We start from the raw sequence: 14,463 nt of genomic DNA on the forward strand, positions 1-14,463 counted from the left end.
CCAGTCAGGTTTTCAGGATTTCCCCAATGAATATGCATTGAAAGCAGTGCATGCACATAGATCTCATGCATATTCATTGGGGAAATCCTGAAAACGCGACTGGATTCGGCCCTCAAGGAGGGACTTTGGGGACCCCTGGGTTAGAGTAACAGCCTAAGAACAAGGAAATCCAGGTTCAAATCTCAACACTCCTCCTTGTGGTCTTGGACAAGTCACAATCCTCCACTGTCTCAGGTACAAACTTACAGGATGATGCAAAAAGCATTAGTGTGGCTTTAACCTGGTTTTACCATAAGTTTTACTGGCTGAACAATGCTATTAAAAAAAAAAAGTTTTGCATGTGCCTTCAGCATGACAGATTTTACCAGATCCAGGGCAGTGTATAAGGCAGTGCAGGATTAAATTCTTCGGTGGGCCATAGGCACTCAAATACACAGGGTCCCCTGGCCCTGCCCTTCCCCCTCCATAGCCCTGCCTCTCCCCCTCCATAGCCCTGCCCCCTCCCCACCTCTGCCCCCCATGGCCCTGCCCCTCTCCTGCGAGTGTGTACCTTTGGACCCGGCTCCAGGCATCCACATAGCAGCTCCTCCTTCCTTCTTCATTATTCAGTACAGCCAAACTCACAGTCTTCAAAAGGCTGTGGGCAGCGGTTCCTACATGCTGCCTGCTGCTGATCCAAAAGCCTCCACCCCACCCTCAAATCCCAGCATCAGAGGAAAGGCTTCCGGGTCAGCCACAGGCAGCGTGTGTGAACGGCTGCCCACGGCCTTTTGAAGGCTGCAAGTTCGGCCGCACTGAATAATGAAGAAAGCAGGAAGAGGCAATACTTGGATGTCTGGAGCTGGGCCCAGAGGCAGGTACACAAAAGTCATTGGAGCAGGCAGCGCACCAGGCTCCATGAACTCTCTGGGCCCTAGGCACATGCCTACTTGGTCTTCCATTTAATGTGGCCATGGTAGAAGGTTGGTTGAGAGAAGTGAGTATCTATTGGCACCCCTCTTTCCCTCCAACCTTACTGCCCTGCCCCAGATTGCTTCTTGCAGGGGATCTGTCTTACCCAAACACCCCCCAGTCCAGTACCCCCTCCTTCTCTGAAATATGACATAAAAAGATACCCAAGTGCATAACTGAGCATGCATGAAGCGCTAGCATTGGTAGCTGGAGCATCCCACTGATTTCCTGCTTCTCAGGCAGCATGGAATGGGGTTCTGGTAGTGAATCTACTGGCTGGTAGGCCTTGGGCATCTATCTCTGCCAACCATGCATTCAGGTGCCTCAATTTTGGAAGGGGCTTGAGCTCAAAGTAGAGGGCCCAGGCTCCCAAGCTCCCCCCACCCCCTTGGCTATGCCTCTAATCTAAAGTCTACATAGTCCACACAGTTCACCAGCAGAGCTTGTTCAGACTGCTGCCTTATCTGCCAGTGTCAAACTGAAAACACTGGTAGGAAGGGCTGCATGCCTTCTGCAGAAAGGAAGGAAGAATGATCTGCCCTAGATCCTGCAGGCTGCCTTTGGGGTGTGTGAAACTTAAAACCTGACCCTGCTGACAATGCTTTCCTTTGATACCAGAGCAAGCAGTTTATCCAGCGCTCTCCCCCCTCTGTGAAGTAACCAGAGCAAAGCCTCAGTGTCCTTGAGATGACTGAAAATCTGAGATGGCTATTGCTTGTTCTAAGGGTAAAGGGCCTCATATTCAAAGGATTTATGCTCAAGAGTTGTGCTAATAAATTAGCCTCCTTGAAATTTTACTAGGGCTGAGTGCATAACTTTATTCAGAAAGGGACCAATATTCAAAGCAATTCATAGCCTGTCCGGGGCAAACTGCAGATATTCGGTGCAATTTAACCAGTTAGTCCTGCTGAATATCTATGGCTATTTGTGGGCAGTTCAGGGTCAGTCAACACTTACATGGTTAAATGGCACTATTCAAAAAAACAACAGCGAAGGTGACCTCTGGTGCTCAGTTGCTCTATTATATAATCAAGACATGATTGTGTTTCGGCCTAAAAGGCCTGCCTCAGGAGTCTGAATATTTGTTGAAGAGGTATCTAGGAATGACTGTGAAGTTAGTATAACCTTAACCTATTGGAGACATTTTACTTGAAGCAACATTGATTAGACGAGTGTAACTGAGAAACGTTCTACTTTGAAAGTGCGTTTCGTACTGCTGAGCACAGCAGCACTTTCAAAGCAGAACGTTTCTCAATTACACTCGTCTAATCAACGTTGCTTCAAAACTAAAATGTCTCCAATAGGTTAAGGTTATACTAACTTCACAGTCATTCCTAGATACCTCTTCAACAAATATTCAGGCTCCTGAGGCAGGCCCTTAAGGCCGCAACATGATCGTGTCAAGTCTTGATTTTATAATAAAGCAACTGAGTATCAGAGGTCACCTTCACTGTTGTTTTTTGCTTTCCATTTTGAGAAGTCTATATCTCCTGTTTCTTTGTGTAAATGCCAATATGAAACATTTAACTACATAGGGCAACTGCATATACAGGACCAAGCAAAACAGTCTTATCTTTATGTGGTCACCTTATGCAGTTAAATGATGAATATTGATTTTTAAACCAAACAAAAAAGAAAGCGAAAGTGTAAAGCACCAATCACACAATGGGAAAACAGCACAGAGCCTTAAAAACTGGAATGTAGGACATTTGATTCAAGCAACCCGACACAGCTCATGTTTGATAGTCTTTTAAGTCTAAAAATAAACATAAAAGACCATCAAACATGAATATATAAATAAATTCGTACGTATACAATAAATAACAAATATAAAAACATTCACTGAAATACAACTTAAATTATCAAAACAATAATTAAATTCCATACTTGTTTTAATAACAGACACCAAATATATGAATATATAAATCAAGTAAAATTAATCCTGCCCCCTTTTACTAAGCCACAGTAGTTTCTACCACAGCCCCGAGCGCTAAATGCTTCAATGCTGTTCTGATGCACAAGGAATTCCTTTGAGCAATGGAGCAGCATTGGAGCATTTAGTGCCCCGGGCTACGGTAGAAACCTCTGCCAAAGCTAAAAAAAAAAAAAAAAAAAAGGGGGGGGAGGGGTTGTGTAAAATATATAAATACAATGAAATAAAATCACAAAGATAACAATTAATCAAGCAACAGCCGTATGGTTAAATGACTTGGGGGCTCATTTTCAAAACACAGACACACACAAAGTACCACAGATTTCTATGGCACTTGGTGTGTCTAAGTGCTTTGAAAATGAGCTCAATAACCACATAAGTGTAAGTCAACTGAGTTATGTCTGGATAGGGTTACCAGACATCGGGATTTCCCCGGACATGTCCGGGATCTGGAAGACTTTTCAAAAGCTGTGTTGGACAGGGCGGAAGTCTGCATATGACCGGCCGTCACGCGATGGTATCACTTGCACGCATGTGTGCGACGTCATAATGTTACGGCCGCACATATGCGGACTTTCTTCCCAGCCCAACAAGAGCAGGCAGTGGGGGGTGGGGGTGGGCGGGGCTAAGGCGGGCTTGGGGGCGGAATTAGGGCAGGGGTGGGCATAAATAGGTGGGCCTGGGGGCGGGGCTAGGGGGATCCGGATTTTATTTTATTTTTTTTATATCTTTATTAGCAATTGCAAAGTGAACATACAACCAGTAGTGAAGAAAGCATAGAAAACAGAACAAGTAGTGAAACAGCAATTGATAATGGTGACATCAAATAGCGCACAGTATCAAAACCAGGTGGTTGGATGCCCAACACAATTGACATTTTGTGTTAATATGCAAACCCCCCCAAACACACACAAGTCCCAAACACCCGGCTCCAATCCACAACAATCATACAACAAACATTTCTAAAGGAAAATCTGGCAACCTTATGTCTGGATTTTCAATGCACATGTGCAGGCTCTGGCATTAAATATCCAGTAATAATGGTGTTGGTGGCCAAAAAACACCGATTACCACTGGCTGAATATTTAACCCCACATTTCACTATCAAATTTAGGAGCATTAAATGTGGGTGGCCACAGGAGTGGATTTAGGGCAAGGAAAAAAAAAGATGTTTTAGCATTGATTTCTGCACAAGGTTCATAATCTAGGCAAATGAACAGCAGGCCTAAATTTTCAAGCATAACTTTCAGACTCCTAAATTAAGATTAATTTCCAGTTGAAAACTTTCCAGCTGAAGATTAATTTCCATCTGAAAACTAAGTCTAGCTGAAAATCAGGCACTGATTTAGCCGTTCAGCTTTTTTTTTTCTTGAACATTGGGGCCTTTTTTATAGGAGCATGTCAAAGCAGCTCCTGATTGGCGAGGCCTGACTTTAGTACAGGAAGAGGCGGTCAGAGCATACAGCAAGTGATTTCCTTCACTCGCCGGCACTCCGGCTGCCCTCTCCTGCCTCTCCAGCTGCCCTCTCCTGTCTCCCCTGCCTAAAAACTGTATTCACAGTTTTTTGACATTCGCGGGGGTTCTGGAACGGAACCCCCGTGAATATCGGGGGAATACTGTACATCCTTTTAGAGATCAAACCACTGGGAGAGGAGTAGACTCATGACTAAAGCAGTGAGCTGAGAACCAGGGAATCTAAGGTTGAAATCCCACGACCACTCTTTGTGATCTTGAGCAAGTCACTTAACTCTCTATTGCCTCGTATATAGAATAAGGAGGGGGCATTCATCAAGAGGCGCTAACCGATTGGGCATCTTAGCATTTAGGACAATACCTACGTAACGTAAGAACATAAGAATTGTCATATTGAGAATGACCGAAGGTCCATCAAGTCCAGTATCCTGTTTCCAACTGTGGCTAACCCAGGTCTCAAGTACCTAGCTAGATCCCAAGTAGTAAAACAGATTTTATGCCGCTTATCCTAGGAATAAGCAGTAGATTTCCCCAAGCCATTTCAATAATGGCCTATGGACTTCTCTTTTAGGAAATTATCCAAACTTTTTTTAAAACCCTGCTAAGCTAACTGATTTCATCACAACGAATTCCAGAGTTTAATTACATGTGTGAAGAAATATTTCTACTATTTAGTAGCTTCAGCGCATGTCCCCTAGTCCAAGTATTTTTGGAAAAAGTGAACAAGTGATTCACATCTACCCTTTCCACTCCACTCATTTTTTTTTGGGCCTCTATCATATCATCCCTGAGCCGTCTCTTCTCCAAGCTGAAGATCCCTAGCCGCTTTCAGCCTTGGACTATTACTGAAACCTAAGAGATAAATCCACATAAATATACCTGATTAGCAGCTGGCAAAGTGGCAGAATGGAAGCTGAAATATGTTGAACTAAAAAGCCTTTTTAACATTGTTTTATTTATTTATTTATTTTAAGTATTGCCTTGCTGTCAAGTGACAGGGCTGCTTCTGAGTCCTTGAAAACAGGGAACTTGCCTTGAACTGCAGACTGACTGTGAGTTTGCGGTGCTTACTGCCACACTTCAGAGTATCTTGGCCACCTAGGTTTGAAACATGTTCAAACAGGTCGTAGATGAAATCCAACCTGAAAGAGATGAAAAAAAGCCATAAAGTCAGCTGGCAGACTAAAGCCATATTACTGCCATGCTAGACAGAAGTAACATACAGCAGAAAAAAAATTACTTTAACTGAGTTCTGACACTCCCTGCTACCACTTGGGTTTTTCTAAAAAGTAGCTGATAGAACAAAGGCCTCTGAGAGGAACGCAGATGGAATAAACTGTTCCTGGAACAGAGAAATCCTGGACTTACTAAATAATCTGCTCTTTTCACTTCCCCAAAGGGTAACAAACTACACTGCACCATCACCAGTGGTAATGTAAATAAAAATATTTTTTAGGAGGGGGGGATTGGGAGAAACAAGCTTGGGCCAGCACAGGACTTCACCTTCCATTCCAGCAAGCAATATGGAAAAGAAAGCAAGTTTGAGAAGATTCCAGGTAGAAAATCCCTACTGACCATAACACCCTTATGAAACCATTTTTACATTCTCTCTGGCTCAATTACAATTTCTCTGTGAGCACATACTAGAATTTTCTGTCATTTGTTTACACTGCCCTTCTGTTAATGAGATGAACTTAAACCTGAGTTACTTGAGGTTACATAAATATCTCTGGTCACACTGACTAAATGACTGCAAGGAAACCTGAATCTGCTTCTCCACATGAGCAACTCACCCGTGCGGCAAACAAGGCCAAAACTACAGGGGGTTGTTACTGTAGCCAGTGCTGCATGGACACATCATTGGCTAGAAAGTGCAGCTATTAGATTAAGGCTCACTAGAAAACCTGCAGGAAATTAACATGTTCCACACAATTTGCAGAATCCTTGCCACACATAATGAGAAATATGTATAATCTTGAAAAAGAAAATTCCACAAAACACTGTGGACCACCAAGGAAAATGCATCATAATGGCATTAGATGGTAAAATAAGGAGGGGAAAATCCATAGAGGAAACTGGGAAAATATGATCTGTTTAAATGTTTTTATTTCTGCTTCTGTTCATCATGCCCAAATCACAGGTTGAAGACACTGTCAGTAGCAACTTGGCAAATGCAAAGTGCTTCCAGGCTGTCAACACATCACCACAGCAGTCTCAGGATTTTATCACACAAACACCAGCCAGTCACACATTGCTTCAATTAACCACCTATATATCTCCTGTGTGTGGAAGAGTGCAAGTCAATAGCATGTGGCTTACTCCTCCAAAGACACAAATTCCACCTACCTGCTGTCCCGTAGTAGGTTCAACAGGTCATCTCTGAAGGTGTCTCTGTTCTTCTCTAAGATTCCTCGGACATCATAGAGGACCTGGATAAAGGAAGAAAGGATGGTGGCTGGGTGTTTCACAAAACAGCCCCCACCCCCACCCCCCAGTGTTGAAATGCTGGCAGGAGAGAACTTGTTAAAAAAAGTGCACAGTCTTGTCACAGGCAAAATCTGCTAAAATACCATCCCAAAGAACAACAACAAAAGAAGTTACCTCTCCTGCATAATGTCTCACTCCAAAAATGTGAACGGCAACTCGTGGTTTCACGTAAAATGGGTTGCTCTGACAAAAGGAGGACAAAATAAAACCCCACATGAATGAAAGGTCTAAACTTCTGAATATAAATCAAGCAGCATCAGAGTAACATAAAAAGTAATGGCAGATAACCAGGATGGTGATTAAGATAACTGCTGCGCCATATTATCTGAACAAGGATTGTATAATCAATGGTCAAAAGAAGATCAATCAAAGAGGACCACCAGTATGCCAATCACATCAGAATCAAGCCCTTTTAAGAGAGCAAAAGGCTTTCATCATTGGTATCATCATTATCAGACAAGCCTTTATTTTTGGCACTTGAAACTATATCTCTGGTTATGCAGTTCAACTGTATGCACCATATTGGTGTTCCTCTGTGATTTATTTTTCTTTGCCTCTCTTTTTTGGCCTATCCCAGTGATTGCCTAAGATTTTCCAGCAAGCTGTTTACGGATTGGTTGTTATTGTTAATGAATAAGAACCATACAAAGCTCTGATATTCTTCGGAGAGCTCAGCTGTATGTCTGTATCTATTACCACATATTTTCCATAAGAGTAGAACCCCAATGAGAAATATGTCCCAAAGAGTGCACTGCCACTTACCGCATGCTGCTTGTGTAACTTTTCTAACAAAGTGCTGTCGGTGGCCTGGGGGAAGTGGCTCTCCTCATTGATGAGTGCTAGCAAACCAAGTTTCTAGATTAGAAAGAGAAAATCCAAAAGTGGAGTAAGTAACAACTCTTCCCAAAATGAGAAATATGAGTTGACTTTTGTTCTTAACTGTAGCTTTTCCCTTCAGAGGACAGCTAAGGTCTCTCAAGCACAGGTACACATTTCAGGAAGATAAATCTTTCACCATGATAACTTGGCTAGGAAAACAAGGGCCAATATGGATTTTTCATTTAAAATTTATTGGACTCATTACCCTTGGTCAGGATGCTTATAGACACATGAAACAAGGCCAGCAGTATGAAGAACCATTATTAACAGTAGAAAGATTAGGTTCTTACCTCGATAATCTTTTTTCTCATAGATGTGTCTAGTGGTCCTGAACCACAGGTCTTGTATCTTAACCTGCAAGTTGCTTGCAGTAAACTGTCAATCATGTTTTTATTTCCACCTTCTTCCCATTGGGCTGCTCGTGCTCCCTCAGTTCATACAAAAGCAAATCAAGCAGCACTGTAATGACAGATACAACTGGAAAGAGGGAAATGGGGAGGAATCTCCGATAGTACAATTCTGTTCTGTAACAAACATTAGCAATAAATATTATAACATTCAAACAGCTGCTATAAAACCAGATACAAATATGTGTGCAACCAGCATTTATATAGAACTCATAGCTACTTGCATGTCCCGCTATCTAGCAGAGACTTGAAGCAAACTATGCACTGTCTGAGGCGTTTTCTTTCTTTTTCTTAGCTCTCCTGAAAGGCAGAGATTTCTCCAAAGCAGAAGGCAGGTGAAGCCCACATATAGGGCAGGGTTTCAGGACCACTAGATACAAGAAAGATTAAAGTAAGAACCTAATTTTTCTTTCTACTGAAATGCATCTAGTGGTCCTGAACTGTAGAGACGTTTCAAAGCAGTCCTCAGAATCTAGATCAGGCCCATTGAGCATGCCTTCTGGATGGAGGAATCAAAAGCGGCATCTTTCCTGGCTGCTATGTCTACCCTGTAGAACCTGGTGAAGGTATGGAGGGTAGACCAGATAGCTATTCTACAGATCTCCTTGAGTAAGACAGCCCTAGTCTCTGCCCAAGAGGTAGAAACTCCTCTGTGGAGTGAGTTTTCAATGCGATTGGTGGCTGCTTACCGTAGCCCACATATGTGGAAGAAATGGCCTCCTTGTTCCATTTGGAAATTGAGACTTTAAATACCGGCCTCCCTTTCTTCGCAAGACTGGTCAGAACAAAGAGATGATCCGATACACAAAACTCATTGGTAACTTCGAGGTACTGGAAGAGAGCACGCTTGACATTCAGCAAATGCAATACACTGTCCTTTTTCTTCGACCCCATAGGAGAGAAAGCGGGCAAACAGACTTCCTGCTTAACGTGGAAGGCCGAGACAACCTTGGGTAAGGACAGAACTGTGCATAAGGAGATTCCTGCTTCTGTAATATTGATAAATGGCTCCCTGCAGGAAAAAGCTTGCAACTCAGAAACTCACCTTGCCGATGTAATAGCCATCAAGAATACTGTCTTGACGGTAAGATCCAGAAGAGAAGCGTTCTGCAAGGGCTCATATGGAGATCCACTCTGCAATAGGTGTTAAGATTTCAGGAATGGAAAGGGGGATAAAACTGGATGGCATAACCAAAGAGTCCCTTTAATGAACTGGGTAACATCTAGGCAAGAGGCTAGGGAGCCTCTAAGTTTATTTAAAATTTGATAAACCACAATATAAAATACTTAAAATTAACAAATACAAATGACTCATGGGTCGTGATACATGACATGATATACAGAAACATATGGAATAAGGGAAAGAGCTACATATGGAATAAGGGAAAGACCTATAATCTCTCCACACTTGGAAACAGTAAAGGCCTGCTATCTGCACTTTCAGTGAACTGATCAACAGGCCCTTCTGAAGTCCCTCTAGCAAAAAGTCAAAGACTACCAAAACTAGAGCTCGAAAGGGCTTTGCTTCTTCCACAGTGCACCAGAGCTGAAAGGACTTCCAGGCCTTAGAATAGGCTGCCACCGTGGATGGCCACATAGCTCTGAGCAAAGTGGTGACCACCACATCCAAATATTCCTTGCTCATCAGAGCCACCCACTCAAGAGCCATGCCGTAAACCAAAGTACTCCAGATTCTCGACAGAAACTGGACCCTGAGTGAGAAGGTCCCCTTGAACTGGCACCTGAAACTGTCAGCCCTATGGAGACGGACTAGGTCTGAATACCACAGCCTGCGGGACCAATCGGGCACCACTAAGACAACCAAACCCAGAAGCCTTGCAATCCTGAGAATGACTTGCCTGAGAATGGGCCACAAGGGGAACATGTATAAGAGCTCTTTCTTCGGTCACGGTTGGACCAATGTGTCCAATCCCTCGTTTCCAGATTCATGTCTCCAGCTGTAGAAGCAAATCCATCCTTGCGTTTACTGCCAAGGCCGTCAGATCCATCTGTGGAAGTCCCTACCACTGAACTATGGCACTGAATGCCTGAGGGGTCAGCAACCATTCCCCCTGGTCGAGTATCTGCAGAAAATGAACTGACAGGGCAGGAGCAGCTCCCAGTGAAGGAGGTGGAGTTGAAAACATGATGGACAGTTTTCTGCAAGCAACTTGCGGGTTCAGATACAAGACCTACAGTTCAGGACAACTAGGGAAAGGGATTGGGACTTGTATAACTACAAAAAAAAAAAAAAAGAAAAGGCGGTATACAACACATAACATAACATTATACTTATAGGCCATGTTACCAAAAAGTTCTACGTGGTTTACAAAAGATTATAAACATTATACATAATCGTATATGTGAATGGGTCAGCTACTTGGAGAAAAGATAGGATTTTAGCTGTTTTCTAAAATGTCTGTAAGAAACAGCTGTGAGCAACAATGATCGAAATTATTTTTCATGAGAAGCTGCCTGAGATGCTAAAGAGTGATTTAGGAATTTCTTGCTTTTACAACCTTTTCTAGAAGGGAAATTAAACAGAGCATGAGTTTTTCTCCTGCATTTGTGCGTTTTATGTACAGGTACTTCAAGCACTAGACACATTACACTAGAAATTAAGTTGTGATTTTGGAAATAGTCTCAAGTCTTATTTAAATCATTCTGCTTAAGTGCTAGCACTCTAGACATTTGCATATGCGAGAAGCACATACGGTAAATGAAGACACCTAGATTATATTATCACCCTCCTATTGGAACAGAACATACGCAGGTAAGGCTAGACTCAAATAGGGTACTGGTCTTTTACCTAAGGGCCGCTGTGTGAGCGGACTGCTGGGCACGATGGACCACTGGTCTGACCCAGCAGCGGCAAATCTTATGTTCTTTACATGGAGAAAAAAGTAAACTAAACTTCTCCAACTGCTCTATCACAAATTTCTCCACAGCAGCCCTTCTCCTCTCTGCCCATCCATCACCCTCCCCAGCCCATCTCCACCTGTACATTTAGGAATCTTCAGGCTATCAACCTCAACACTCTCCCCACCACTGTTTTGCCCCTCCTCTTTACTACTATACTATACAAGTCTGTAAACAAGGCCGTCTCCTATTAACACCATCACTCTCTCCTCTGTTCCAAATACCATCACTCCCCCTACCCCACGCTCTTTAAGGCACCCCAAATCTCAGCTCTGGCTAAACTCTAAAATCTGCTACTTATACTCCTGTGCCAGGCCTGCTGAACAGCTCTGACTCAAATCCTGTACTCATGCTGACTTCATTCATTTCAAATTCCTCCCGACTTCCTTCCAATCCACTCTCACACTCGACAAACAAGATTATTACACTTGCCTAACTCTTTCGGTTCCAACCCTTGCCGCCACTTTGCTACATTGAACTCCTTACTCATGTTTCCCCACCTTCAACCCCTCTGCCACTCTCCCCCCAGACTATGGCTGACTACTTCTATGACAAAGTTCACAAAATTAACCTCAAGCTCTTAATCAAGCCACCTCCCCCAAACCACTTTACCAACTTCCTCTATGCCTTTGTCACCTTATCTTCATTTCCTGAAATTACTGAGGAAGAAACTGCACATTTTCTTTGTTCTTCCAAACGCACCACCTCTTCCTTCCCCATCTGCCATAGTCTCACTCTCCTCCGCAAATGTGCTAGACGCCTTCAAATATGTTGTTACACCACTCCTCAAAAAACTCTCGCTGGACTCTACCTGTCCTTCCAACTATTGTCCTATCTCCCTCCTCCCTTTCTTATCCAAGCTACTTGAAAATGCTGTTCACCACCGTTATCTTGACTTTCTTTCATCTCAAGCTATCCTTGACCCGCTTCAATCGGGCTTTCACTCTCTTCATTCTATAGAAACTGCCCTTACGAAAGTCTCCAATGACCTGCTCCTGGCCAAATCCAAAGGCCTCTACTCCAACCTCATCCTTCTTGATCTATCTGCAGCTTTTGACACAGTAAATCACCACCTACTCTGTCCTTGCTTGGATTTCAGGGCTAAATTATTTCATGGATTTCTTCCTATCTTTCCCATCAAGTTCCGGAACTTGGATGCGAGGAGGATGGCAGTTTGAGTGCAGAGCTCCTCTCCCTGGACATTCTCACTAAAGATTTTATAACTATTTAATCCCTTCAGTTTAACTAAAGTGATTTCAGATGGCTTCAAGAAAACAACTTACATTGGATACTGTATTTGCTACAGATGGGAAAAGTAAAAGACCAAAATCGAACCCTGTAAAACCATCTAACACCACTCCAGCAGGGGAGAGCCGACGGAGGAGGGCAGCAGTCCGGCCATCGGTCCAACGGTTGGCTCGGGGGCCCGTTCCAGTGGGGCACCTGACACTGTCTTCGCTCCTCCCCCATGCCAGCAGGGGGAGAGCCAACGGAGGAGGGCTGCAGTCCGGCCATCGGACCAACGGTCAGCTTGGGGGCCCGTTCCAGCGGGGCACCCGACACGGTCTTCGCTCCTCCCCCATTCCAGCAGGGGAGAGCCAACGGAGGAGGGCTGCAGTCCGGCCATTGGACCAACGGTCGGCTTGGGGGCCCGTTCCAGCGGGGCACCCGACACTGTCTTCGCTCCTCCCCATTCCAGCAGGGGAGAGCCGACGGAGGAGGGCTGCAGTCCGGCCATCGGACCAACGGTCGGCTCGGGGGCCTGTTCCAGCGGGGCACCCGACACTGTCTTCGCTCCTCCCCCATTCCAGCAGGGGAGAGCCGACGGAGGAGGGCTGCAGTCCGGCCATCGGACCAACGGTTGGCTCGGGGGCCTGTTCCAGCGGGGCACCCGACACTGTCTTCGCTCCTCCCCCATTCCAGCAGGGGAGAGCCGACGGAGGAGGGCTGCAGTCCGGCCATCGGACCAACGGTCGGCTCGGGGGCCCGTTCCAGCGGGGCACCCAACACTGTCTTCGCTCCTCCCCCATGCCAGCAGGGGAGAGCCAACGGAGGAGGGCTGCAGTCCGACCATCGGACCAACGGTCTGCTTGGGGGCCCGTTCCAGTAGGGCACCCGACACTGTCTTCGCTCCTCCCCCATTCCAGCAGGGGAGAGCCGACGGAGGAGGGCTGCAGTCCGGCCATCGGACCAACGGTTGGCTCGGGGGTCCGTTCAAGCTGGACTTCAGTTTTGACTGTTTTGATTTTATTTTCAATTCTTTTTAGTTTATGATATATTTTTTAATCTCGCTTATTGTTTTACCACTTATTTTGTTTTATTTTATCATTCAAATTTCATTTAAATTTCCCCAGAATTCTATTGCTTCAACGGTTCTCCCTCTGCATCTATTCTTATCTCCCCTCTTTTTTCAACCTTTCAAAGTCCTTTAGATCATTGTAGTCTTATTAGAATGTTTATTTTCTTATTTTTCTCATCTATTCTCTATTTTATTTCTTCATTACTCTACTAATTGTCATTTTTCCAGGTACTTTAGTTAGATTATGAGCCTTCGGGACAGTAAGGGAATTTCTAAGTGCCTATTTTACTTATAATTTTAATGCACCCTATTGTCTATTTCTCTGTAAACCGCTTAGAATCCTAACGGAGTTTAGCGGTATATAAGAAATAAATTACAAATTACATCACAGCATTAGTGTATGCTGTGGTGGATCCCGCTCCATTGCCATCCTGCTGGTTGGTGTACCTCAGGGCTTTGTCCTGGGACTACTACTTTTTTTTTTTTACACCTACACTTCTTCCCTTGGTGCTCTAATCTTCTCCCATGGCTTTCAGTATCACCTTTTTGCTGAAGACTCACAGACTCTCTACACCCAAAATCGTGACAGACATTAAATCCTGGGTTTCAACCTTCTTGTCTGGCATTGCTACCTAGATGTCCCACTGCCATCTAAAATTAAACACGGCCCAAGACTGAGCTCCTTATCTTTCCACCTAAACCCATCTCTCCTCTTCCCCCCCGTTCTCTATTTCTGTGAGCACCACCCTCATCCTCCCTGTCTCGTCGGCTTACAATCTTGGGATAATCTTTGACTCGTCTCTTTCTTTCTCTTCACATATCCAACAGACTGTCAAAATCTGTCTTTTCTTTCTCTACAATATCGCTAAAATCAGACCCTTCCTTTCTGAATACACTGCTAAGACCCTCATCCATACCCTCATTACCTCTTGCCAAGACTACTGCAACCTGCTTCTCACTGGTCTTCCGCTAAACCATCTCTCTCCCCTACAATCTGTTCAGAACTCTGTTGCATGCCTCATATTCCACCAATGTCGCTATGCCCACAGTACCCCTCTCCTAAAGTCATTTTATTGGCTCCTTATACATTTCTGCATACAGTTCAAACTTCTAT

The 14,463-nt window shown here is 44.3% G+C and overlaps 1 protein-coding gene across 1 annotated transcript in view; it reads right to left on the reverse strand.

Annotated features, from left to right (window-relative positions):
- The window catches only part of MYO10 (myosin X), a 522,066-nt gene that overhangs the window by 173,558 nt on the left and 334,045 nt on the right, over positions 1-14,463 (reverse strand). Inside the window, exons 15-18 of the mRNA XM_033935250.1 lie at positions 7,608-7,700; positions 6,960-7,028; positions 6,705-6,787; positions 5,392-5,500 (exon numbers count right to left, since the gene is read on the reverse strand). Of these exons, the coding sequence (XP_033791141.1) occupies positions 5,392-5,500; positions 6,705-6,787; positions 6,960-7,028; positions 7,608-7,700 (354 nt within the window). The remainder of the gene's footprint in view (positions 1-5,391; positions 5,501-6,704; positions 6,788-6,959; positions 7,029-7,607; positions 7,701-14,463) is intronic.

This window comes from Geotrypetes seraphini, chromosome 2, assembly GCF_902459505.1.
Source record: "Geotrypetes seraphini chromosome 2, aGeoSer1.1, whole genome shotgun sequence".
Lineage (NCBI taxonomy): Eukaryota > Metazoa > Chordata > Amphibia > Gymnophiona > Dermophiidae > Geotrypetes > Geotrypetes seraphini.